This window comes from Oenanthe melanoleuca, chromosome 20 (assembly GCF_029582105.1).
Source record: "Oenanthe melanoleuca isolate GR-GAL-2019-014 chromosome 20, OMel1.0, whole genome shotgun sequence".
NCBI classification, from domain to species: domain Eukaryota; kingdom Metazoa; phylum Chordata; class Aves; order Passeriformes; family Muscicapidae; genus Oenanthe; species Oenanthe melanoleuca.
Window position 1 is genome coordinate 3,307,725 of NC_079353.1, and position 24,588 is coordinate 3,332,312.

General features: G+C 43.3%; 1 protein-coding gene across 3 annotated transcripts in view; it reads left to right on the top strand.

The window, feature by feature from the left end:
- Window positions 1-24,588, top strand: part of GNAS (GNAS complex locus) — a 130,677-nt gene that overhangs the window by 27,096 nt on the left and 78,993 nt on the right. Inside the window, exon 1 of one of the 3 annotated variants that reach the window (XM_056507345.1) lies at window positions 19,854-21,068. The exons of 1 other annotated variant lie outside the window; for it this stretch is intronic. In XM_056507345.1, coding sequence (XP_056363320.1) covers window positions 20,930-21,068 — 139 coding nt within the window. In that variant the 5' untranslated portion in view covers window positions 19,854-20,929. Of the gene's footprint in view, window positions 1-19,853; window positions 21,069-24,093; window positions 24,160-24,588 lie in introns of those variants that run through there. One more of the 3 variants, XM_056507346.1, reaches the window with a different exon arrangement.

Consider the following 24,588-nt stretch of genomic DNA (forward strand, 5'->3'; position numbering starts at 1 on the left):
TGCCTGCCAGAGCAGCAAGGAACTTCTGCTAAAAATCCATGATGTACTTACTGCCTTGATGCACATGTCTGATCTGGAGTAAGGATCAGCCAAAAATGTTCTGAGAGCTCCTGGGAATATCAGGAGGCTGAGATGCCTCTGGGACTATGACCAGGGCTGAATTTTTCTCCTGGTTGCAGTTCACCTGTGTGTGAGACTCTTAACTACAGCAATTAAAAGGCTGAGGAAAATGGGGAGGACACAACCATGTCACCTCTAGGACAAGGTAGCTGTTTGTGAACAAGATGGGCAGAGCTCCCCTCCAGGCACTGCTTAGCATTTTGGGTGCTCTAAATCCACTCATTTGGGGTTTTATGTTTGTTTGCTTTTAAGGTAAAAATAGAACATTAATTGTTACTTGTAAAGGGCTGGATTCTCACTACTGAACAGCTCAAGTGAAGTTAATTCATACAGTAGTTTCTTGCTGCCCTTGCCCTGATGACCACTGCTTTTGAGCCAGCAATGTTCAGAAGTGCCTGGTGGTGCTGTTTGTGGCTCCTCTGGTGTTTGTCCCTTGATTTGGGGTGGCAGTGAAAACTTCCTTTGATGCCAGCATGCCTAAGTGCCAGCCATGAGCAGGATGTGAATCTAGAAACTTTTTTTTCTGAACTTGTTTAAAACCTGCCATTTTCCAGCTGTTCCAAAAACCCCAAAATGAACCCACCCTGGGCATTCTTGGCTGGCTTCAGTTATTGCCAGCACGTGCCCTGTTCTGGGGGCAGCACCTGTGGGAATGTGCCATTTTCTCAGGAGCTGGAGAGGAAAACATTGCAGGTACTTCCTGGCTGGAAAAGAGGGATGCAGCAAGCAGCAGCTAGTTGCAAAATAGCCGCTTTAAAGCAGAAGCTGCCTCACTCTGCCAAAGCTGAAGGGCCAGCCCCAGAATGGAATGCTTATAAAAATAAGATGGTAACCATGCAGCAGAGACAGAGAGAGACCAGGAAGTTTCAGTGTTACATACAGCATGATACTCAGCTTGGAAAAATATTGTCACAATTGTAGAGATACGGGCACAGATCCATAGTTGAAAGGCATAACCCAGTACCTATCATTAGGGTGATTTCAATCTCTCATTTCCAATTTTGTCTGTGGAAGAAAACTCTTTTTGGCTTGGAAATTCTCATGTGAAATGTGTAGCTAAAGGAGATGTGTCTGGGGAAAAGTTTGGAGTAATTGGTTAAGGCTGGTCTTGCATTATAGGGGAGGGAGATTTGTCTTATACTATTTCAAAATATAACAGTATATTGATTTATTTAAAAATTTACAGGATGATGGATTTATTTTAGTTTAACCATGTTGATATTTATGTGATGGTTTGGATTTTCAACAAAGTGAAAGAAAGTGCTTCTTTCATGCAACCTGATGAGGAAATAAAAACATGACAGCAACTTTGAAAACATGAATGTTGCAGCTTCTCAGTCATCCTGAAAAACAGTGAAATATCTTGGTTTTCAATACTTAGGAAATCTTGCAGTCTGTACAATGAAGGTTTTTCTCTTTGTTTTTTTATAGTGGAATCTGATTTCTGTCATCTTGAAGACAGGCTATTCCTTGAGCTCTAATTACATCCAGAGAGAGAAGTTTCTGCTGGGACAGGGGCTGTAGAGATGCAAGAACTAATGTAAACTCTCTGACTTCATTCTCCTTCAGCAGGAGCCTCAGGGATACTTCCAAGAAACCAATGTGGGGCACCAGAAAAGGGGACAAACCAAATCAGAGTGTACTTGATTTACACTTCCCCTATTTGTGCTCTCAGCTGGGAAGATGTTAAGTTCTAGTTCTCCTTCAGGTATAAGAATTATTTAGGAATATGTAGTCAAAGTGCTAGAGAGGGGATGTACTACAATTCCTTACGAATTTGGGGAAAAAATGCTCAAGCATTACTTATGCACTCTCTCTGTCCAGTGCTCCCTCCCGCCCCTGGAATACAGAGACACTGAATTTTCATCTTTGCACATTAAAGGCTACTCCAACAACTAAAAAATCACCTTCTGACTTTACAACAAAGATGTCACAAAAGTGACTTGGGTGCTTTCTTTTGAGCTGTCAGTTTACAGGCGAGCTGTGTCTTCTTGTGGGATCCTGGCAAGAAATTAATAAATGACAGATTATTATTCCAATAGTCCATTTACTTTCCTCTCTGTTTTGCTCTTATCACAGTAGGGGCAGAGTGGTTCACCTCTGGGGCATTTAGTTGCAGGTCAGACAGTTTGTGTGGAGGTGGGGGGTATTCCACGTGCATTTTCCAGCTTTTTATGCTTTGTCTTGAACCTTCAGCCCCCGAATTTCAGTGGAGCAAATGCACCCGGAGTGAAATCACCCCACGGGCTCTGGTTGTTTGTGCTGTGTCAGGCTTTATCAGTGTCTGTAAAAAATGCTTTTCCAGCTCTGCATGGGGTTCTGTGTGTGTTGTGCTGGACGTTTTGCAAATCCTGCGAGGGCTGGGAAGCACTGAGAGGACACCCAGCCCCTGACTGCATTATTTGGGTACAGCCGTCCTCTTTTGCAGCCCTGATGTTTGATAAGTGTATTGTTTTATATCACCAGAGCCTGCTCTGGTTCTGTGCAAAGATTTTCCACTTCTGCTCTCCTCTATCTTTAATAGATAATGCTTTGAGAGCATTTTATTTATTACAAAGACCTTGGCTGACATGATTCATCTCAGCAAGCAGTGAAAAAAAAAAAAAAAAAAAAATAATATATATATGTATGTATTTTTATGTTACCTTTATGAGGTCTACCAAGAGTGGGCACTCAAAGGTGGTACTTCTGTCAGAGATGTTGGTGTTTACTTTACAAGCAAGACAAAACTCTTTAGAACCAGCAAAAACTAGGTCTAACTAAAATAGTTTAAGTAAACAAAGATGTTTCTCTTCTGCGAGGAGGTAGATGTGTCTGTGTAAGGACATGGTCCCTATGGAGTCTGCCCTACCACAGAGTATAAATAAAAGGAAAAAAATCTACAGTGGAAAATAAATAAAAATAAAAAAATCAGGAGGTTTGTTGCTCTTGCTTGTGGAGTGTCTCATCAGGACACGGTTGGTTGGTGTGTGCTGGATGCTGCTTCCCAACAGCATTTGCCTCACTGCATCTTCCTGAAGGACAACAGCAGATTCCTCCTCTGCATCTGTGATCAAAGGATTTCAGTTTTCCCCCAGAATGAGGTGGGGGCACATGCTCATGGCAGGAGCAGGGTGTGTGTAGTGCTGTGTCCCCCTGCCCCTGTAAATCTCTGCCTGGACTGAGCCAAGGGGATATCTCAGCCTTTTTTATTGATGTGGTTGAAGGCAGGTGACCTTTGTTACTTAGCAGCTTTATTGTCCTCTGCTCCACCTCGGGTATCACCTGGATTTCCAGGAAGTAGATGAAAACATTTTGAAGCCTGCAGGACGGAGGTCATCTTTCAGAGGCATCCTAGGAAGTTTCTTTCCTGAGGAAAGGATTTTTTTCTTGTTAAGAGGCTTGTAGCTCTATTGAAACTTTTCTTTTTGTAGCCCATAAAGGCAGGAGGAAGATGCTGTAGCCTGACTCCACAGCCTGCTTTGTATTGCTTGAAAACAAATTGTTTCCCTTGACCTTGGTGGGAGTTAGGATGAAGTTGCAGCAAAGGAATAGCTTAAAATACAGGGTAGAGGGTTATGCCTGCTCCCTTCTAAATCTGTGAGAACCACTAAGCTTGAGAAACTTCCTAAAAGTATTTTGTAAGAAGCCTGAACAGTGGCAAGGACTGGTATTTTAATTTTAATAGATTATAATCGTTTGTCTAAGCAGAAAATTTGATTCATTCCTGCATCTAGCTTTATTTTTGGCTTATAAGACCTATTGCCTTTAAAAAACTCCAGTCTTGATTTAAAAGCTGTAAGATGTAATATAAATACTTTGAAATGCAAGCAGCATCATTAATTTATTTTTAAAAAGTAACAGAAAAATGTAATCTTTGTGATACTATCAGCATGCCAGATATCATATCACCTGAAACTTCTTGGGAGGTTTTCTTACAGCCCTGTTAGCTCAGACCCTGTGTGGATCAACTTTTGCACATTTTTCAAGCCAGCAAGGCTGCTAACAAGGATTTAGAGACTGTAAAGTAGTAAAATTGCAAAGGAGAGACAGTGGCGTTAGAGAAAAGGGACTCTGATATTTAGTTTCTTTTTCTTGGCATTATTTAGACTGCCAAATGACAACGTTTCTAGTTTTCTAGCACAAAGGAGGCTTCATGCTGTTCAAGATCTGCTGTAAAGTTCTAGTACAGATCATTCTGTATCCCAAACAATTTATCTAGTTCAATGATATTTTTATTTCACAGCTACAGTTTATAGGCCCTAGTCTAATAGCTGGTATTTTTGGAAACCTCCCGTTTATCTAACAATAAGAGCCAGGATGGAATATCAGTTTCCACTTAGATTTTCCTGAATTCTCTCCCATTAAATCAATAACATTATTTTTTTAGATTAAGCTTTCTCTTGCTTTTAAGGAGAAAGGCTAAAAAGGGGAAAAAAATTAAAACTCTATTTAAAACAAACACAGAGACATATAAAAAATAAAAATGCCATTAATTTCAGATAAGTTAAATAATCAGGGTGGGTTTTGTTACAACATTTACATCATAAAACGTGATTTTAATCGAAGGAATGTAACTGATTTACAACATGCTCTGTGAGTGCTAGGAGTACATGTGAGCAGGCCATTGTAACTTTAGTTTGTGTACATCAATGTCACGTCTTAAATCTGAGCTGTTGGGAGAGGGGCCGGGAGGCTGGAGAAGGAGAATCACATCAGAAAACTTTTTTGACAAACTGACTTCCAGAAAATAACAAAGCGCTGCCTCCCGGTTTTCCTGAGTCCCAAGCACCTGAAAGGAGCTTTCTGCAGATGTATAATCACTGCAGTAGCACTTTCATTTCTGTCACAGAGGTCTAAATAAATGAATTGGCCATCTGCAATTAATTCACATTGTACAAATAGTTTGAAGACTGAGTCGTCTGTCTTCCGAACAGAGCGATCTATTTTTAGCTTCTCAAGCAAGCCTGTTTTGTGTTCTTTGTAGAGTCAGCGACATTCTTTCAATTTTTCAGCTTAATTAACACAAAAGAAATTGTAATCTGAGAAGGCAGCAGAAACAAGAACCCCCTGAAAAGCATGAATTTGCAAGAAAGCAGAAGACGACAGCTTTGCAAAAGATAGATGGCAAAAAAAGAAAGATAAAAAGTTGAGAGCAGTTTGTAGTTTTTGGGCTGGACACTGCATAGGCTCAGTTGTACATAGTTTGTTGGTTTACAGTGAATGCTCACAGGTTTTGCAATTAATTTTGGGTTCTTTATTCTGAAAATGATGAGGAGTGTTTTCACTTGAGATAACAACTAAAACAGGAGAACACTTGTGAATAAAGCAGATTTCTGTAGAATTTCTTACAGAGATCTGGCCTGGTTCTGAACCTTGGTGTGTGTTCCCTGGGTGCTTGAGGGAACAGTGAATCCCCTCTGGATGGACTCTGAGTGCTCACAGTTGTAGATAAATCACTATTCCAAGCTTAGATATACACATGCAATTTTTATTAGAGTCTTCTCCTGACAAATGTAAAAATACCCCCTGCAACACAAGATGTATTCTCTACTACTTGAGTTAGAAAATTTGTAGACAGAGAGAAGGAAAGCACAGCTCACTGCTCACAGGGATTTGAGTTAAAATGTTAGTGCTAGGTTAAAGAAAAGGAATGAAAAGCTGAAAAACTCAAAACACCAACTGCAATCAGTGAATGTTTAGCAGTGCTTTGAAATAAGGAGATTTCTGTGCCTGCTGGCAAGTGCTTTTTTGTTTTAATGTAATACCCATAATATAAATATACAACATTAGCATTTTTTGCTAATTTTAATTTGCTGTACACTAATATTATTCGTGCATACATGTGAGCTTCCCAATTAAGTATCTTTCTAAGGGTCTGCTTGTCTGTAACATGCAAACAAAAGCAGGAACAATCTTAAACTCTCAGCCTCCCCTCTCTGAATCCAGGGAAAGAACTTGAAAGGCTGAAGTACAACTTCAAAAATCTGGTGGCTGCTGTAGCACAGGGAGCAGGGATGTGAATTCCTGCATCAACCAGTGCACCCATTGTGTGCCCTGTTTTAAAGTAAAATCTTGTGTATTTTATTTAGAATGATCTAAAAATACAGCAGAGCTCCCAGTGGGAGCCTACTGTTGTGGGTGTGGCAAATAGAGCCACCTCAGGGGTTCAGCTGGATGCCCTTGGGGAGATGTACCTGCATCTGTACCTTCTGAAACCTGGTCTCCATGTGCTTTTGAAAACTATTCCCCAGACATTCTGAGCATCAGCTTTTATCTGGTTCCTTCCCAAAACTGTGTCTGAAGAAGTTGTATCATACATCAAAGAAAAGAAAAGAGGTGCAGAAAAATGGTTTGTTTAATAAGCTGAACTTATTCCCAGAACTGTAAGTACCTTTGAGTGTATCAAGTCAAAGCAGAAGCCGTGACTGGCTTCTGATTAAAACTCGATTAATTCTTCGGTTGTTGCAGACCTGGGCTCCTGCAGGATGCCACCAACCTCATTAGCTCTGCCCAGTTCTGTGATACCCCAGCCTTTCCTCCCAAATTAAGTGCTGGGGAAGATTCCTTTCACTGCCGAGGGTTTGCAAGACTGTATCCTTGTTTTTCTTTTCTGCAGAAACCTGTTCTGTTTCCCCTCAGTAAATGAAAAGTGCTGTTAGTGGGGAGGAGGAAGAACATCCATGTTCTTGCTCAGAAACAATAAGAGAGTTATAGAGCTGTTGCAAAGCCCCTGAGGAGGATTAAGGAGGTGTGTGACTGGCAACGAGGCTGAAAATAAATGGGAATGGTGAGCAGTGGTGGGACTTTGGTTTGCTCACCTGGAAACTCAGAAAACCCAAATAAAGTAACTTGTGTCATTAAAAGCTGCCTCACTCACTGTCCCTGATCTTCCCTGTGCCAGATTGATACACAACTCTAATTACAGGTCATGTAAAAGCCATTTATCAACACTGATAATTGGTGATGAATATTACACACTACCAAAAAATCGGTTTGCAACTCTTTGCATGAATTTGTGCTGCAAATTTTCCCCCACAAAGCTAAAGGAAGTAAAGGGAACTGTCAGTATCATCTTTTTCAGTGTTTGTAACAGGCACATCTAATCAATGATCTGGGTTTAATTATTATTTGAGTTTCAGTTGTAAGAGTTTTCCATTCTGAGCAATATGCAGACATGCCTTTTGTGTTTAGGTGCTGAATGCACTTATACTAACATGTTTGAAAGGCTTCACTACTTCTGATGCTTTTTCTTTTAAGGATTTGTGGGTATTCATTAAACAATTTCAGTACATTAAAAACAGTAAGATAGGTTGCTGTGATCTTTGTACCCTTAAAGTTGAATTTTTGGATCTTTGTTGAAGGAAAAGTAAACTTCTTTTTTTTTAAGTATATTAAATACTGTAACGAAACAGGAAGTATGTCCTAAAGTATGTTTGCTTTAAGTGCTGTAAGAAAGTCTATTTAAGGATCCTTCTGTAAGGATGTAAATTCTGAAATACCTATTTAGTGGAACAGTTGTAAAATATGTGAGGTAGTCAATCATACCTTTGGCTTTTATACCCAGCCAGGTTACTTGCCAACATAAACAAAGACTTGAAGGCTTATTTTTTAGAAGTTTCAGACAGAATCCAGTGAACCTTTCACTTAATTCATAATACCCTAAATATTAATTATTTCTAAAAATACCCAACCAAGACTGTAATTTCTAAAAACAGCATGAAGATATCTTCCACTCCATCCATTTTATTCTTGTATGATCCCAAATAAATAAAGCATTTCCTTTTTTTTCTTTTGCAAGGCACAATCTGTTGATCATTTCTTTAGAAGGTCTGCACCCAGTGTGTTTTGTGTTGAGTCACAAGTTATGTCTGTAGCCCACTGCATTGTTAAATAACAGTAAATATTCTTTGCTGCTGAATCACCCGTGGGAAGGACAGACACAGCGCCCGGGCTGCGGGCACTGAAGCAGAGGGACAGAGTGCTCCATGTTGTTAAGGTTTCAGGAGAATTCTTTAGATAATTTGTTGTCCACAGTCCTTCTCCATAGCCTTAGCCCTGACAACAGTCTCCTGAACAGAACGAAGAGGAGCTGGCAGCAGTCAGCTGGGCACTAACCTTGCACGAGTTCTGCACCACCCCTCGCTGCGCCTGCCGCTCCGGTAGCGCTGTCAAGGACCGTGGGACACCAGCATTGCAACCAGCCTTGAGAAACTGCCTGCCCCTCTCCCATGAGGAGTGCCCAGAAACCAAACCTACATGGTGTTATCCCATCCATTTGTGTGCTTCACTCCCTACTCTTGGTCTTCCCTGCACTCCTGAAGAGCTCTGGCAGGAGCCTCTGAGATCCATAGAGAATATAGGGAAGATGTTTCCCAGCTTGGCATTTTTGGGTTTCATAGATGTAGCAACGTGAGTTTTCACATTCTGGTAATTCCTTCTGCTGAAGAGAACTCTGGTTGCTCACCACCTCTTGCTGCAGAGCCCAGCAGGCAGCAGAGGGAGCACAACAGTCCCTTTTCCAGTGCCATGGGATAGCAGCGCTAATTGTGTGTGAAACAGCAACGAGAAATGGAAGGAAGAAAGAGAAGAGTGAAAGACATCTTGGTTAGCAGCATACTGGAAGTAGATGAAAGGGCTGGAGGGAGCAGGGTAAATGTCTGATTATTAGGGAATGAGAAGCTAAATATGGCATCTTAACATGGCATGTGGCAAGAGGCCAGATCTGTTAGTTCGTAGATCTTAACCTGCTTCCAATATTTGGTGTTGAGCAGGATTAAAAACCAGGAGGGGAGGTTTTTTTTGGGTTCTGGTTTCGACAGCGATGGAATCTCCTGAAGAGCAATTTTAGTGCCATGGCATCCAACCCCAGATTCTTGTCTTGTGAGACTTAGGATCCAAGCCACAACTCCCTACAGAATAAAGTGAGTGCAGATACAAAATGTAGGAAGGAGATCATGGCTCTCTGGGAACAAAATGTATCATTGACAACTGATATTCATATCAAGAAGAGTAAGAATTTAGTTTCTACTCCTGATTTAAAATGTGTAGCATCTCCAAGATATCATTTTCTCGTGCTCTGCAATAGATGTGTTTATGCAGTACCAGAGCTAAAAGAAGTTTCTAAAATGTACATTTTCTTAGGAATCAACTGCATTAATGACTTTATTATATCTGAAAATATAAATGAAAGTGACATTTTTATAACAGATTTTCCAGTATAAAAGCCAAAGCCTGCTGGCTAAAGACACTGAGAAAGCTTTACCATGAAAAATTATAACAACCAGAGGTTAGATGAAATTTCGAGAAAATGTAGGGCAAGATGGGTGAATCTACTGCTTTTCCATTGTTTTTTTCCAAGAGGAATTGAGCTGAAGTTAACATTTTACTACTTAAGAAGATTAGGTAGTTCATAGAAAAATAATTCAAACTGCTTATTTTTAAAGCTTTTTTAATAAGGAAACTTCAAAGAAGTTTGTTTTAGAGTAGAATTCGAGTAATGCAGGTAAGGTAGTTAAAAATTCCCTCACTGAAGTGTAGTTTGAAAAATAAACTTTCATGGCACCTATACAAGTATTTCTATAGATCCTTATCTGTAAGAGCAGCAACATATTTCTTTTTTTAATTAAGGATCATTATAATTGCTAATGTATGATTGTTTGGGGGCATGTGTGAGTCAAACTGTGGTTTTGAGAACCCAATTTTTGAGAACACCTTCACCTTCACCAAATCCTTCACCCTGTGCTGTAACATCTGTGTTGAATTAAAATACAGGTTTAATGTTGGAGATGCCCTATGTCCTTGCCAGGGAGAGGAGCACCTCCAAGAGGACAAATGAGAAAGCTGGGAATCATCCAGAACAACTGAGGGAAAGAATTCTGTAAGATGTGACCATTTTGCAGAGAAGCTGATTGGCAATTCTGGAAAGGAGTGAAAAAAAAAAAAAGAATCTTTGAAGCCAAAGCAAGGAGGCAGAAGAGGGGTCCCAGTTATTTAGGGAATAGGTGCTGTCTCACACAGAACTTTCTGGACAGAGAGGAGGCAGAATCATTGTTGCTAGGAAAGGCATAATCAGGCTAAGAGATGAATTCAAGCCTGTTTGATTTTTTCCATGTATTTTTGCCTTGCCTATGCATTTTTGTTAGCTTTTAATTGTTCTGGGGAGGGCAAAGTTGGGGTATTTTTGAAAACTTTGGACTCTGTGTTTAAGAGGTTCCTTTACTAAGCCTATACAGCTTTCTTATCAGCCCTTTAAGGACACTGTTGGAAAACCAGAGTTTCTCACAGATGGTAAACCTTCCTGACACGTACTGGAAAACCTGTCTCCAGAAAATTGTTCCCCAAGTGTTGATGTGCCCAGATAGTGGCTTTCCATCATGGAGTGCTCTTCAGCTTGGGTCTTCAAAGGTGGTGATTCATTCTGTGATGTGTATCTGTCTAGACATGAGAACTTGATGCAATATGAAGGTTTCTTACTTGGATATTAAAAAACTGTAACAATTATGTAATTGTTGTAAGGCCAGGAGGTCTCAAGCCATGGTAGGTTATTTCTGTCATGTCTAGTCCCACTTTTTCTTCATGCAGATTGGTTTGGAGTGTTTGCCAGTCAGCTTCTGTCCTTCTGCCACCTCTCACCTGGCCATTGCAGACTTCATATTGATGCTTCCATAAAGAGACCAGCTTGAGGACACTCTTTGGGGCAGTGAGATCCTACATTCCATTTTTTAGCTGGTGGAAGCACTGCTTCAGCACTTCACATTCTTAATTCCATGATATAATCTCAGTTTCAACTCTCTGGTAACAGGAAATCTTTTATTCGTCCTTGGGCAAGGAATTTCTTAGCCTTTTTAACTTTATTCTTGAGTAGTTGTAAGCATATACACATCACTGAAAAAGAGCATTCTTGCAAGTTTGATTTCATGGCTGGTGTGTCTTGTTTTGGGTCACTGTCCCTACACCCAGCAGCTCTTCCTGCCTTGCCTCCAGTGCAGCCTGCACTGACCCATAAAGAGTCAGGAGTCAATTCTTTCTAGCCCACTTTCTTCCCTCCCAACCAGTTTTTAGGGTGGAGAAGAATTAATTCTTTTTGTTTCTATGCTGAAAGATGGTCTGTGTTGGTCATGGTGGTTCTTTCTGCTTTAGGCCATTGTCATTCAGCTGTGTACAGTGTTCTTTGATCCACCATGGAGGGTATGATACCAAATAAATGCAAACAAACCCTATAGCCAAAATTATGTTTGCAAAATAAAACCTGCTTATCACTTTGATATCATTTTGATGGAGAACTATTTTTTGGTGTGTCACAATTGCCTTGGTCCCTTTTGCCTGCCAGAATTGTGAATTTATAAGCTCCCTCACTGGTCTCCTCACTCGAGGGGAGGAAAATCAGGAAATTGAAACTCCATTTTTCTTTCAAGTAAATATTAATGGCAAATGTTAGGAGGTATTTGCTCAGCTTTGTAATAATATACATGTCCATTTGTGAGATGGTCCAGACAGAACAGAGGATTAGGAATACAGAATTCAAGACTGAATTTGAAAAGGCAGCACAGGAACTTCAGCTCCCAAAATATCCTCTGAAAGTTTTGCTTTATTTCACACTGTCGGCCAGGATTCTCCTTACAGCACCACAATATTCATAATAAAGAAATAAATTAAATCCACCCCTTCCTGTATGGCTCACAACACACGGCACTGTGCATGCTCAGCACATGTGTAGTTTTGATAAAGAGACATTATCAAGCCTGAAATCATTTTAAATAAAACAAATAATGTGGCTGCCCAGTACTTCCTCTGGAAGTATTTCCTTGGACAAATCTTCCTTAACTCTCACATGCATGGAGTTAGTATATATATCCTTCAGTAACACCAGTTCATGGGCAGAATGTTTCAGACTCACTGTACAGCTGTGTATTTTATATATAGGGTGTGAAGTGCAGCCCTGCTGGGGGATCTGGCATCTCCAGGTGCCCCATGGCTCAGGCTGCAGGGACAGGAGTCCCCTGGATGTCACCAGGGCTGGGCTACCAGCCACTCTGGCGTTTTGTGGGGCTGCAGAGCTCAAAGCATGAAATCCCTGCAGCATCTGGATGTTCCAAGGGCTTTCCATCCATCAGACATGAATGCTGACATGGCTGTGAGCAGAGGGAGGTTTTGGGGAGCTGGTTCCCTGCTCCGGTGGAGGAGCTGCTGGCCCCAGAGCTCCGGGGGCTCGGCCGTGCTCGTTCTGTGTTTGCACAGCAGAGACGGGGCTGTAAAAAGCCGATTGCTTCAGAAGGGAACAGGTCACAGTTAGACAAGGGAGCAATGGAAAAACAAATTCGTTATTGTAACACCAGAGAGCAGAAAGCAAACTGGGAGTGACCTGCAGAAGAACACAGCACCAGGTTTCTGTCCTGGTGGGTGCTTCATGGTGGGCAAAGAACGACTGAGAAGTGTGCAGGCTTTTTTTTTTTTTTTTTTTTTTGGTTTGGTTTGGTTTGGTTTTTTTGTTTTTTTTTTTTTTATTTTCAAAATAAAAAGTATCTTTGTCTGGTACTCTGAATGTAGCAAGCATGCTGGTTCTAGCTTTCCCTGGTTTTGCTGGAGGGTCTGTAGGAGAAGGACTTGACAGAGTACTAGCAGCTTTCTCACCATTTTCATTTAAGGAAAACAGCATTAAGATTTTGAATAGAATCTATTTTTTTTTTTTTCATGAAATGTTGCTGAAAATGTCTGAGTTTAAGAGGTGTTAAGAAAAGGAAGACAGACTATTAAAAAAAAAAACTTGCTTCCCTTTTGAATAATTATTTTATGATGAAACATGTAGCAGAAGGGCTTAAAGGTCACCAGTGAGACCAGGGCCCCTGGGTTCTCAGTGCTGTGCAGACATGTCGGAAGCAAACAGCTCACAACCTGTAAGAGAGAGGCAGATAAAAGATAGCTGGACAAAGAGGCACAAAAAAGGGAAGTGGCTCGTCCAAGGTCACCCACAGATCGGTGGCTGTGCTGGACTGAACCATCTGCAGGAGATCAGGTCTCCTGGGTCCTGTTCCCCTGTTTGATCCCCACACTCATCTTGTGTCCATTCACAGTTTGTGAATGTTCAAACAGGTCTGATCATCCCCCAGCTGGGTTCACAGGAGGGGATAATCCTTCACCTCTGCTGCTTTTAATGTGGCAGAGGCAAAATCCAGTGTTGGACCACGGGTTCTGACACAGCTCCTGCCCTGGCCATGGATGTCTTTCCTGGCTTTGCCTGAGATAGAGCAACAAGGGAAACCTTTCATTGTGCACCTAAAGCCTTGGAGACAATCGGTTGGTTCATATACATTTCTAAAATCTAACAGACGTAAAAAATCCCCAAACCACCAGAAAGACTTTTTCACTGCAAAAAGGGTCTAAATTCTGCAACTGCCCTAGGGCTTGTGGGGCACTCTAATTTAACATCAAGGCACTTAGGACGTAATGGTGCTGTTAGTTTGCCAGACAGACAGATTCTTCCAGGAAAAACAGGGTACAAAAGACCCCTATTCTATAACTGTGTCACTATGTAATCTTAGGACCTAGACTTAACGGTTTTTCATCTAAAGAAAAAGATGGAAGAAAATGTCCTTTTTCAAAAGGAATACTTTCAGGCCTTTAGCAATGCAGAGACAGAGCAGCAAAATCACAGTCCTGTTTTCCTTGCAGATCGTCTCTAATAGCTCCTGGTATTGAGAGTATTGTGGTTTGCTAGTACTAAAATGTAAAGTTATTTTGAGCATGAAAGCCTGGACGTCATCCTATTTAAAAAAAATGTTAAAGAAGGAGAGGAATGTTTACAGCACATTAAAACCTGTGTGACAACTTAGCAAGAACTATTTTAACAATCCTCTTATTCCCTTTCCTGTTCTGCACCATAAAATGAGAATGCAGTGTCAGTAATAAATAATATTGGCGTGGAGGGATGGTCATCGTGCTCCTGGAGCCAGGCTGGGTCAGGCTCAGCCCCAGCTGCCACCCTGCTCTGGTGGGAGCTGTGGCTGTGCTGGGAAGGTGAAGGCAGGAGCCTCCTCTCCTCAGCTGACCCCCAGGCAGGAGAAAAGCTTGGGAGTTTCGTGCTTCTTTGCAGGAATTAGCTATAACCAGCATTTAGAAAACAGCCTCTGCCACAACTGCCTCCCTGGGCTTTGTGACCCAAACCTAACAAGGATTAAAGCAGAATATTTCTTTATAAAAAAAAAAAGTTTGCAGTCGGGGGTAGGTCTGCAGCGAATGTTGACAAATACTGAAACTAAATATGAGAAAAGACTTGTTCCAATTTTTTTTTTTAATCGGCATTCCATATGTGTTATGTGGACAGCTAGGATGTGCTGCTGCTTCTGTTACATAAGAGTTTTTTTCTTTTTTAATAAAATGCAGTGCAGAATGCATGAGAAGTGAAAAGGAATATCAAGGAAAAGAACTACATGAAAAATAAGAAAAGCTACTAAGTGAAAAGCTCTTACTCAGTGTGTTATTTCCATAATTTCATGAGTTCCTTAAAGTCTCTTTTTAATGTTTCTGAGGGAAAGCCTCAAAGTGAAAGGAGGGAGGCAAGGTTTTTTTTTTCTTTGTTTTAAAGGAAGATCTTGGTTAATTCTATTAGTAGGCTTTGGGCTTGTTTTTATTTAAAAACAAAACAAAAATCCCTCTCAAGTTTAGAATTTCTGTATGGAAAAATTCTTCTTCTTTGCCAGAGAGGGAAGTATCTCCTTTTCATTCTGTTTGTTTTGGAGTATCTGTAGTTAAGTGTTTTGTGTTTGTTCTTTATTGAATACATTAGTGGTGCATTAATTCCTCCCTGACAATGCTCGTTTCATTGCACTCACTCCTTCCCATCTGAGAGAAAAACTTGTCCTTTCACGTGATGATCCTGCTTTGCCCTTCCAGGGTTTGATTGGTAATTGCTGCATTTCTACCTTGTTTACCTCTGAATGCTTTTTAAAGTGATTTTTGTTCTGGCCCCCACAAGGGAAACAGATGGAAAAAAAGACCCATATTGAATTCTTGCTCCAATTCCAATCTGTTTGCTTTGGTTTTCCTTTTTAGATTATTGTTTGGCTTTAATTTGTTTGTTTCTCCTTTAAACGGGCTTGAGATTACTCAAGGGTTCCTTGTTCAGCAGGTCAAAGGGTAATTTGGAGACTTTGAAACCGTCTCCCTTTTTATCACCAGTTTCGTTCTTCCCAGAGTCCAAAGGATTTTCAGGACGATAGCTCGATAGCTCGTGGAGGATGGCTCCATCTAAGGAAAACATGAGCAGCAGACCTGAGTCACTGCAAGAAGCCATGGCAGTTTTCCTTAGATGAAAAAACCCTCCCTGATCTAAGTCTAAATCAGGACCTTAATTAATCCTTATCTGTAACTAAAATATTAATTTTACTGGGGATTAAATACATTGAGGTTGATAGGTTTGATACTCAACTACCAGCTCAGGATGGAGACCCTAAATTTAACTAACTTCAAGTCAGAGAGGTACCCATACACAAAAGTACACAGTGTGTGCTGTTAAAAAATGTCCTTTAACTGAAAGAGTCAATCTGTTCCAGAGTTAATCCCTGCTTTTAAAAGAGGAAGGTCAGTTCCAAGTGCTCAGCCACGGCACTGTGGATTTGTAGGACAGCAAAATGAAGCATGGGGTAATGTAGGCTCCTTAACAAAAATCCAGGTGTTGCTAGAAGAGCCCTATAAAAACCATTTGTTTCACATGTCCCCCAGGTTAATTGAGCCCTGCGTTCTTCCGTGGAAAAGACTTGCTGAAAATATGCTATTCCCTACAAACTGAAACAAAGGAAATTGTACAATCAGCTCAGCGCTGTCGCTTTTACTTTTTGAGTCACAAATGTTGTCCTCTCTGCTGTGTCTCCTGAGCCATGGTAGAAACTGGAGTACAGGCTATTCTAGAGGCAAGGAAGGCTGTCGGCCTCCTCAGAGGCTGCAGTGCCATTTCAGTCCAGTTGCTAAGGGATGCTGGAGCGAGATGTCGTCTGTGTCTTCTCTTCCAAATGAGCACATTGGCTTGGTCACAGCTCCACCCCCACAGTTCACAGCCAAAAGTTTACGAGGTCACATTCACTGTGGGCAGTGAGAGCCCGTAAGGAGCTGCACAACTATCCCATCAGGAAATTAGTTAAACATTTCTTCTTTACTGGAGGCACCCAAGCGCTCAGTGCCTCCAAGTCCCTAACAAATGTGAATTATTTGCAGTAGGAAATAAGGGTGTTTGTCACCTGTAGGGTTTGGGAGCAAGCTGTAAACACAAACTCAAATGAATTCAGAGCCTGACTCTGGTCAATTTAGAATAAAACTGATGCAACATCAGAACTGTAAGCAGAAAGTTTTATCCATTTAGTTAAAAAGGTAAAATAACTGAAAAAGATGAAATACATGTCTGAAAAGCCTTTTTCCAACAGGCTCAGAATCTACTCTGTTAAGGCAATAGTTTCTCCAAAACCAAGTCTTGCGTCTACATTTCCAGCCAATGTTTGTGAATTTTACAGCAGTATTTATTTGTCTTTGACCCATACAAGTGTGAATATCCTCATGCACAAGAAGGGAAACCACCACAAGGAAAATGCATTGAAATACATGTAACAGTCTGTCAGATATAAAGCAAATATATAAAAATAGGAAAAAGATAGTATTTTTCTTGAGGTCCTCTTGAGTGATTATATCAGCAGGTATTACATGTAAATCTTAAAGGGACAGAAGTTCATGTGTATAGGGTGGGGGAAGCATAAAATATGTCAATTTTTCAACAAGTTCCCTCTCCTACTGCTATTGATAGTCTGCTTCTCCTTTATATCTAAATATTTTTATTCATTTTAAAATCAAACTAATATATTTCTCCTAGCTGGGAAAACTCTGCATATGTTATGCACTTCAGTAGGTCTGTTCAACTGAGTAAAGTTCAGGTTTATTTACAGGATTAGGATATTGTTACAAATCCTTCTTTCATTTTAGGCACGAGAGAGTAGATTTTGGGGAAAAAGCTGTGGAGGGAAAGTGGAGAAAATAATTGCAATAAAATTCCTCTTTCAAAAAAAAAAAAAAAAAAAAAAAAAAACAAAATTAAGAGACCTGATGATTTTCCTTAGGATGTAATAAAAATTATGCCAATAGGACTAAAAATCTGTTAACTAAAAAGATCAAGTGGATTGAAATGGATTATAGATACAAGGAACTTTTATATATCCTCCTTTTCTCAAATATTATTGCTTTTAATTATCCTGCTACCTCTCCTTGTGAGATTTTTTTCTGGTTTGAGAAGTGAAAATAGCAGAATATTGTTTCACACTGCCAAACCCCTTGTTCTTTTTGTGAAATCCTTGCTCTGAGATGCATGCTGGTGTCTCAGAGTCTTTGCATTTACTTTAGACTGAAAAATAAAAACAACAGCCTCTGTTCTATTCAAAGTGTTATATTGAAGCACAGAGGGAGTATCAGTGAATCTGACTTTAATCTATAAGTGTGCAATGCTTGCAATCTTCTGTGTGCAACCTTGTATTTCCCATTAATTTAAATAGCACTGGATTGAGTCAATAGCTATAAGTCTTCTGATGTCCTTTTACAGCCATTTCCACGTTCTTTTTACCTTACCTTTTTGGAAAACACTTTCATTTAACATGCAGCAGTGTCCTTTAAAACCCTATTTTCAAGCTTCAAATAGTTAGACTTTTATCACAGAGGCACTATGCCCATACATATTTTATCTTTGCATTATTTGTTCCTAAGGCTGCAGGTTCTTCAGAAGTGAGATTTAATTTTATGGTGAGTCAGGGGTCAGACTGTGCCTGCACTTACCCTTCTGATGGCAGGAGTCTCGTGAAACTCAAGTTCATGGATTTTTACAAGATGGAAGCTAATGGAGCTAGTTCCAATAAGAAACACAATTTATTCTAAAGACACATTAGCAGCGTTTTGTTATGTAAACAAACGAAAAAAGAGTGAGAACAGCTAATGTGATGGTATGCTCACTCTTCAAACGATGGGCTCCTAATCAGGACAGCACTGAAAAAACTCCTGGCAGTTCGGGTTTGTGGAGTGCGGGTGGTGCCTGATGTCCTGAGTCCTGTCTATTTCAGAAAGAAAATAACTGTCTGTAATTGCTGATAGGTTACACAATGTGGGAGTTTTCTTTTTGTTTCATGTAGCTTTTGACACTTTCACACTTTAGTAACACTTGTTATACAAGGAGCTAATTCTTAATTCTGTTGTAAGTAACTGGGAGCTTTGTGAATTAGCTGAGTGTGTTTTTCTTTTTCAGCTACCTCATGCTTTACTCAGCCTAAAGACAGAGGCACAAGGTATCTACAGCAGGAGGGCAGTGATTCCTGCGGGAGTTTAACCTTGCTGAGCCTGTCCTGGTTTCTGTTTGGAAGGGATGGTTGTAGCACTGCTGGACAACAGCATTTACACAGCCATAACTCCCTTGTCCATGGATGCTTTGGCATATTTACCCATCCCGTTTCCCTCTACACTGAGATTTTAGCCTTTTGTATATCTCCAACAATAACTTTTATCTTGTTTGTGTATTCCTTCATGTTTGGAGCTTAAGATGGGACCTAGAGGGAAGCAAAGCCTGGAGGCTGGGGCAGATTTTCCCCCATGTGAGGTGACAGGTACTGGCACTTCTGCAGTCTCTTCATACTTGAAACCATAAAAAAAAGTATAAGGTTTTCTAACTTTCAGTCCAAATTCTGCTTTTCTGAGTCCTTTATGCCTTGTAAATTCCACAGTTACAGTATATTTTAATATTGTGTATTACATGGGAACTATACAAATAAATCACCTATAAAAGATACAAGGAATTATTGTCATCTTTGCTTCACATGAATCTGAGCCAAGTTTCTCTAAGACCTTTAAAAATTGCTCTTAGCTTAAAAGAACACCAGTAAGGGTCTCTTCTGTGACTCCAGAACTCTGAGGCTCTGTGGCTTTTTAAAATACTGACTGTGATGTTCCTTGTTTCTCCTGAGGTCCCCCTCTCTTTCAGCAAGGGCAGCTCAACAGATGCATTTGATGGCATTAGCTGTGACCTCCTAGTTGTTTGCTTTATTCACATAATTATTTTACTGTGGGTGTTTCTAAATATAGTAACTGGATGATGTAAGAAGGTGTGTTCGTGGGAACAGTGTGGTAGATAATCGAATTTTGCAAATGAGGGTAAATAATATTTGTATAGTAAAGGACATTTCACTAACTCATGTGTGGGGGTGTGTGCAGAGAAAAAAACTACCTGTGTATTTTAGGGAACCGGGTTCTACAAAGAGCAAAGCGCCAACCTTTGTTTTCCTGGTGTAACTGATAAGTTGTGCAATTTTTGTAACGAGGTTTCCAAAACATATTTTAGAGAAGAAAATGGAGCTGGACAGGGTGGTAAAACCGCAGGTAGAAGCAAGTGTGGTGCACCCAGCGGTGCAGAGAGGCAGAGAGCATCCCCTGGTACCTTGAGCCCTCAGTCCTGGCCAGGATGGACAGGAACAGGCAGGGGTACGATCGATCCACCCAAAAACCAGACCCAAACCGCTCAGCACCACAACTTCCACTTTAATCATTTTCCAGCGCAGCACAAGGCGCGACTCCCGGGCGGTTTACCCCGAATGCCGCGAGCGCAGCTCCGCGCCGCGGGCCGGGGGCTCGGGGCGGCTCCGGGCCCCGAGCGGCGGCGGGGCCGGTTCGAAGAGGGCGCCGGCGGCGGCGCGGGGTGACGCGGGCATCATGTGAGCGGCCCCGCTCGCTCCCAGCGTGCAGTGTGGGCCCGCTCGCCCCACCCCGAGCTCCGCCGCCGCGGAGCCGCTCAATAGGGGAAGGGGAAAGAAAAAAAAAAAAAAAAAAGGGGAGGAAAAAAGAAAAAAAAAAAAAAAAAAAAAAAAAGGAGGAAAAAAAAAAATGCGGGAGAGAGCAGGAAAAATAAGACGGGGAAAAATCCGCCCGTGAGGGGACAGGTTCTGCTCTCGGGGCACAGAGCAAACGGGCGCTTGCGCTTGCTTTTTTTTTTTTTTTTTTTGTTTTTGTTTTTTTTTTAATTTTTATTTTGTATTTTCTTCTCGCCGAGAGGATTCAGCCGCCTGGAAACCGCATGTGAAAAGAGCAGCGGCGAGGCTAGGGGAGGAAAAAAAAAAAAAAAAGGAAAAAAAAAAACGGGGGGGGGTTTGGCTTGGACCCCCCCGCCCCAGTGCGGGAGGAAGGACCCGCGGCGGCCGGAGGGCGAGGAGCTGCGGCGGCCGGCGAGGGAAGGGACCGGGGCTGCGTGACCCCCGCGGCGCGGGGGGAGAGGCGAGGAAGAGACGTTTCCCGATCCTCCCCGCCGAGGATTTGGGGAGGTTTCCGCGCCTGGAGCCCGTGCCTTTGGATCTAAAGAGGATTATTATTTTTTTGGGGGTGGCACTGAAGCTGGATTTGTTCCTGTGCGTGCGGCGCGGGGGGGGGCATTTCTGCTGCCTCTAGAGGAGCCGGCGGCCCGGCCGGGGCGCGGAGATCCCCGCGGATCGCTCCGCACCCCCCGGGAAAGGTGCGCCGAGGGGATCGGCGGGGGGCGGGGGAGGAGAGGCAGCTGCAGCTGCCGGGGAGGAGGCCCGGCGGAGCGGCAGCAAAGTCATCGCTATCGGCCCCCCCTCGGCTGGCTTCGGGCTCGGCGCTCTCCATGTCTCTGGCTCTGGGCAGCGGCCGCCACAGCAGCGAGTAGGGGGGGGAGGAGGAGGAGGAGGAGGAGGAGGAAGAAGAAGGGAGCCCGGGAGTGCCTCCCTCCCTCCCTCCCTCCCTCCCCCCGGCAGCCCCGGCCGCCTCCCGTCCCCTCGCCCCGCGTCCCTGCCTTCCCCTCCCCAAGATGGGCTGTTTAGGGAACAGCAAGACGGAGGATCAGCGCAACGAGGAGAAGGCGCAGCGGGAGGCCAACAAGAAGATCGAGAAGCAGCTGCAGAAGGACAAGCAGGTCTATAGGGCCACGCACCGGCTCCTCCTGCTGGGTAAGGGGTCGCGGGCCGTCCCCTCCCTGCCGGGGCAGCGGCCCCAGCCCGGGCACGGCGAGGCCGGGGGAGAGAGGTGGGGCCGGGGGGGGGCGAGCGGAGCCGCAGGGCCCACCCGGGGATCCGCTACGGCAGCGCCCGGGGCGGCGGGGCCGGGGCCGCCGGGGGGACCGGCGCGGTGCGGGGGAGCGGCGGGGAGGCTCGGGCAGCGCCCGGGGCGCCGCGGGAGGGGCCGGGGCAGGTACGGAGCGGCGGCGCGGGGCCGCTCTCCGCCCGCGGGGCAGAGCCCGCCGCCGGGGCGGCAGCGGGCCTGGGCGGCCGTGGGGACGGGGCCGGGGATGCCGCGGCCGGGGGAGCCCGGCAGATAAACAGGGCAGGGCAGTGACAGCGGCCGCAGGCGAGCGCGGGAGGGCCGGACACCGCTCCCCGCGCCGCGGCCGGGGTGCCGAGGGACGGGCGGCCAGGCCGGGGGGAGGAGGAAGAGGAAGGGAGGAAGTCGGGGAATCGTTTGGGGGAAACGGAGGGAGGATGTCGGTCCCGGAGGGAAGCGCGGCCGCGCTGGGGCCGCGGAGCAGCGCAGGGCCGGGCGGGCTCGGCCCCGGCCCCGGGCTCGGCAGCCGCCGCTGTCGCACCAGGAATTGAGGTACCGCGGCTCGGAGCGCTGGCACTGCCGGGCTCCAGGTGCTGCTCCCGCCGCTCCGCTGGGTTACCTGCTCGTCATTTTCAGCAGAGACATTTACAAATGCGGGCTGTGGCTTTCAGGGAGCGGAAAGGTGCAAATGTCGATATCGGAGAGGACAAGCAGATGTTTGTCAGGCTCGTTATTTCAGAGTATTTGGAAGTAGTGTTCTGGGCTCAGATGCAGTTAGGAGCCGTGGGTTGTTTTGGTCACGGCGAGGGACTGCCTGTGCACGTTCTGCAAGGCTGTAGCGTGGAGCACAGGCTAGGCCTCGCCGAGCTGACTCAGTTTGGGGGGGAAAAAAACCCTAATTGAAGACGAAAAAACAAAAAAAAAGAATTTTTTGAAGGCGGTGAATTTGGAAGTGTACTATCACCAGTAAAATCTTCCAAATACTCATTTGAAGAAAGAGAATATAAATGGAGAGTGGGACTACAGCAGCACCTGCAGCACTGAGAAGCCTGCCAGGGCTTCAGCAGAAATCTTTTAACAGGATAATTTGGACTTCAGCTCTTGGGAAATGTCTTGGACTTCCAGATTTCAGGCTGAACATTACGTAGATACGTAGAAACTGTTTGTCATCAGACGAGTTGCTTTCGTAAGAGGCAAAATTTCAGCAAACAGAAACATGATGGGCTTGCTTGGGTTTTCTTTCTGTTTTCTTTAGTTTTGGTGGCTGAAAAATAGTTTAGATACTTGTAAATAAAGACTTGTGTGTGTTTAGCGATGGCAGTAAAGTCATCTGTGAGTGTGTTTAAAGTGATAGTTCAGCTGTTACAGATTCTGCCATGAATTGTGGATAGTCTGTAACTCAGACTCACTTGTAAAAAATATAAAAGCTCACCTCTCTATTATTATGTTATGTTTCCTCTATAAGACACGCGAAATAAGAAGCCAGGCACTTGGAAAGTGTTCTTAATCTTTTCAAATCATATTCAAATAACAACAAAGAAGAGCTGCTGAATATTCTAGTGGGTTTATGCTGCTGCTCGTAGGCCCCATCGCTGTACACGTGCTTGCCCCGCTGCCACGAGCAGTCTCGCTGAAATTAATGGAACTCTCCTTGGTGGTGAAATTAAACCTGTGTGTGTAATTGTTGTTGAGAGTATGGCCTTAAAGAGCAGCCAAATATAGAGCTGGACTTATGGAGAAATGTAGATGTAATGCATCATTTTGGTTCACTGGTGTTGTACCCGATCCAGAGAACCCAGGTGTGTCAATACCAAACCGTATGTGTTTATAGCAAGTGCAACAACTGTCCAGCCTCCTTCTTGGACCAAGTGAAGTAGAGATTTTGGCTCCCAATGCTTAGAAATATAAAATGTGATTTAGTGTTACAGCTGAAATTTAGTTGTTATTAATTTTTAAGTGGGCATATGACTATAGCAGATACTGCCTTCGTAAATAATTCTTTGTTGTGAAGATGATCCTGGCTATTTTATCCCAGGATGCTAATTCTTGATTGGTTTAGCCACTTGTGTTTATTGCATGGTGCAGTCTGCCTGATCGGAGGGGATATGGTTTTAAATAGAAGCTTAGGGGAGAAGTGGTGTGTGCATAGGGAGTTGTAGATAAAAACTGCTCTCTAAATGCTTACAAAACACCAGTGAGCAAGGAGAGGAAAAAGGAGTAAGGCTTTGGGATTAAAGTGGCAAAATGTGCAACCAGTTTTATGGAGAGCAGAGGAGGACTTTTGGGAATTCATGGGGGAGAAGGAAAGGAAGGGGGATAGCAGAGGGGGAAAGCATTTGTGAGAAAATGAACCTTGAAATGTAACTGCTGAAATACAGTTTTGAACATGAGGCTCAAAATGGAGGCTTGTGCTGTCAGTGTGTGCTAGCAGAGGCCTGACATCCTATAAATACAAACTGTACCTCCCTGCCCGTTCTGCCACAGACCTTCGGTTCCTGTGGGTGAGACACAGGCTGAGGAGGGGAATAAACGAGTAGCCGGGAGATGCTGGGGGGAATCTTTCTAAATTTTGCCACGTTACGATACTACTCCTGCAAAAATATGTTTGCTTTATATAGAAAGCTGCCGATCTGGCAGCGTGGAGCAGCTCAATTAAATGCTGCTGTTGGAGTTGTTCAGCGTGCATGGAAAAATGGGTACTATAGGCAGATGGGCTGCCCTGTGCACTGGCATCCGAGCTGCACAGCAGAAATAGCATCCATCTACTTATGGAAACTGGAGTAAAGTGGAGTGGGGTTTTTGCACTGCAGGTACAGGAGGGGAGCTGGGGAGGCTCTTTGGAACAGGCACAAAAAGTGGTCTCTGCCTCTCTTTGTGTGTGTAGGGTTGATTTTGGAACATGTAGGGAGGGTGGGAGGCTGCTTGCAAGACACAAATAAGAGGAGGTTTTTTTGAAGCTTTGTGGGTGGAGGCTTAAAGGGATGCCTTCCTTTTTCAAATGTGAGTATCTACATATTTTATTCCTTGTGATTTAAGTTACGGGGATTGACTGGGTGATGATGAACTGCAGCCAAACTTAGAATTTTTAAGGATATAACATAATTTCTTGGGTTTACTAGGGACTTCAGTTCCCTCTGTCAGGTAGTAGAGAAAGGCAATCAGATTGTGATGTTCCCTGTCATCTTCTCTGTAAAATGTTGGAGTTGTCCATTTTCTTTCCAAATACTGCAGTCTGCTTTTAACATTGACACTGGAAAAATGGACAGTGAAATGATCCAAGATTCAGATCTGACACATGACTTGAGCTGGGCATTTATTTTTAGCTACAACTGAAGTTTCCAGTGGCAATTATTTCTTTCACTTTTCGCTCTTGCACTGAGAAACCCAACTTTCTTGATTTTACTCCGAAGAAAAAAATTCTGGTGTGTG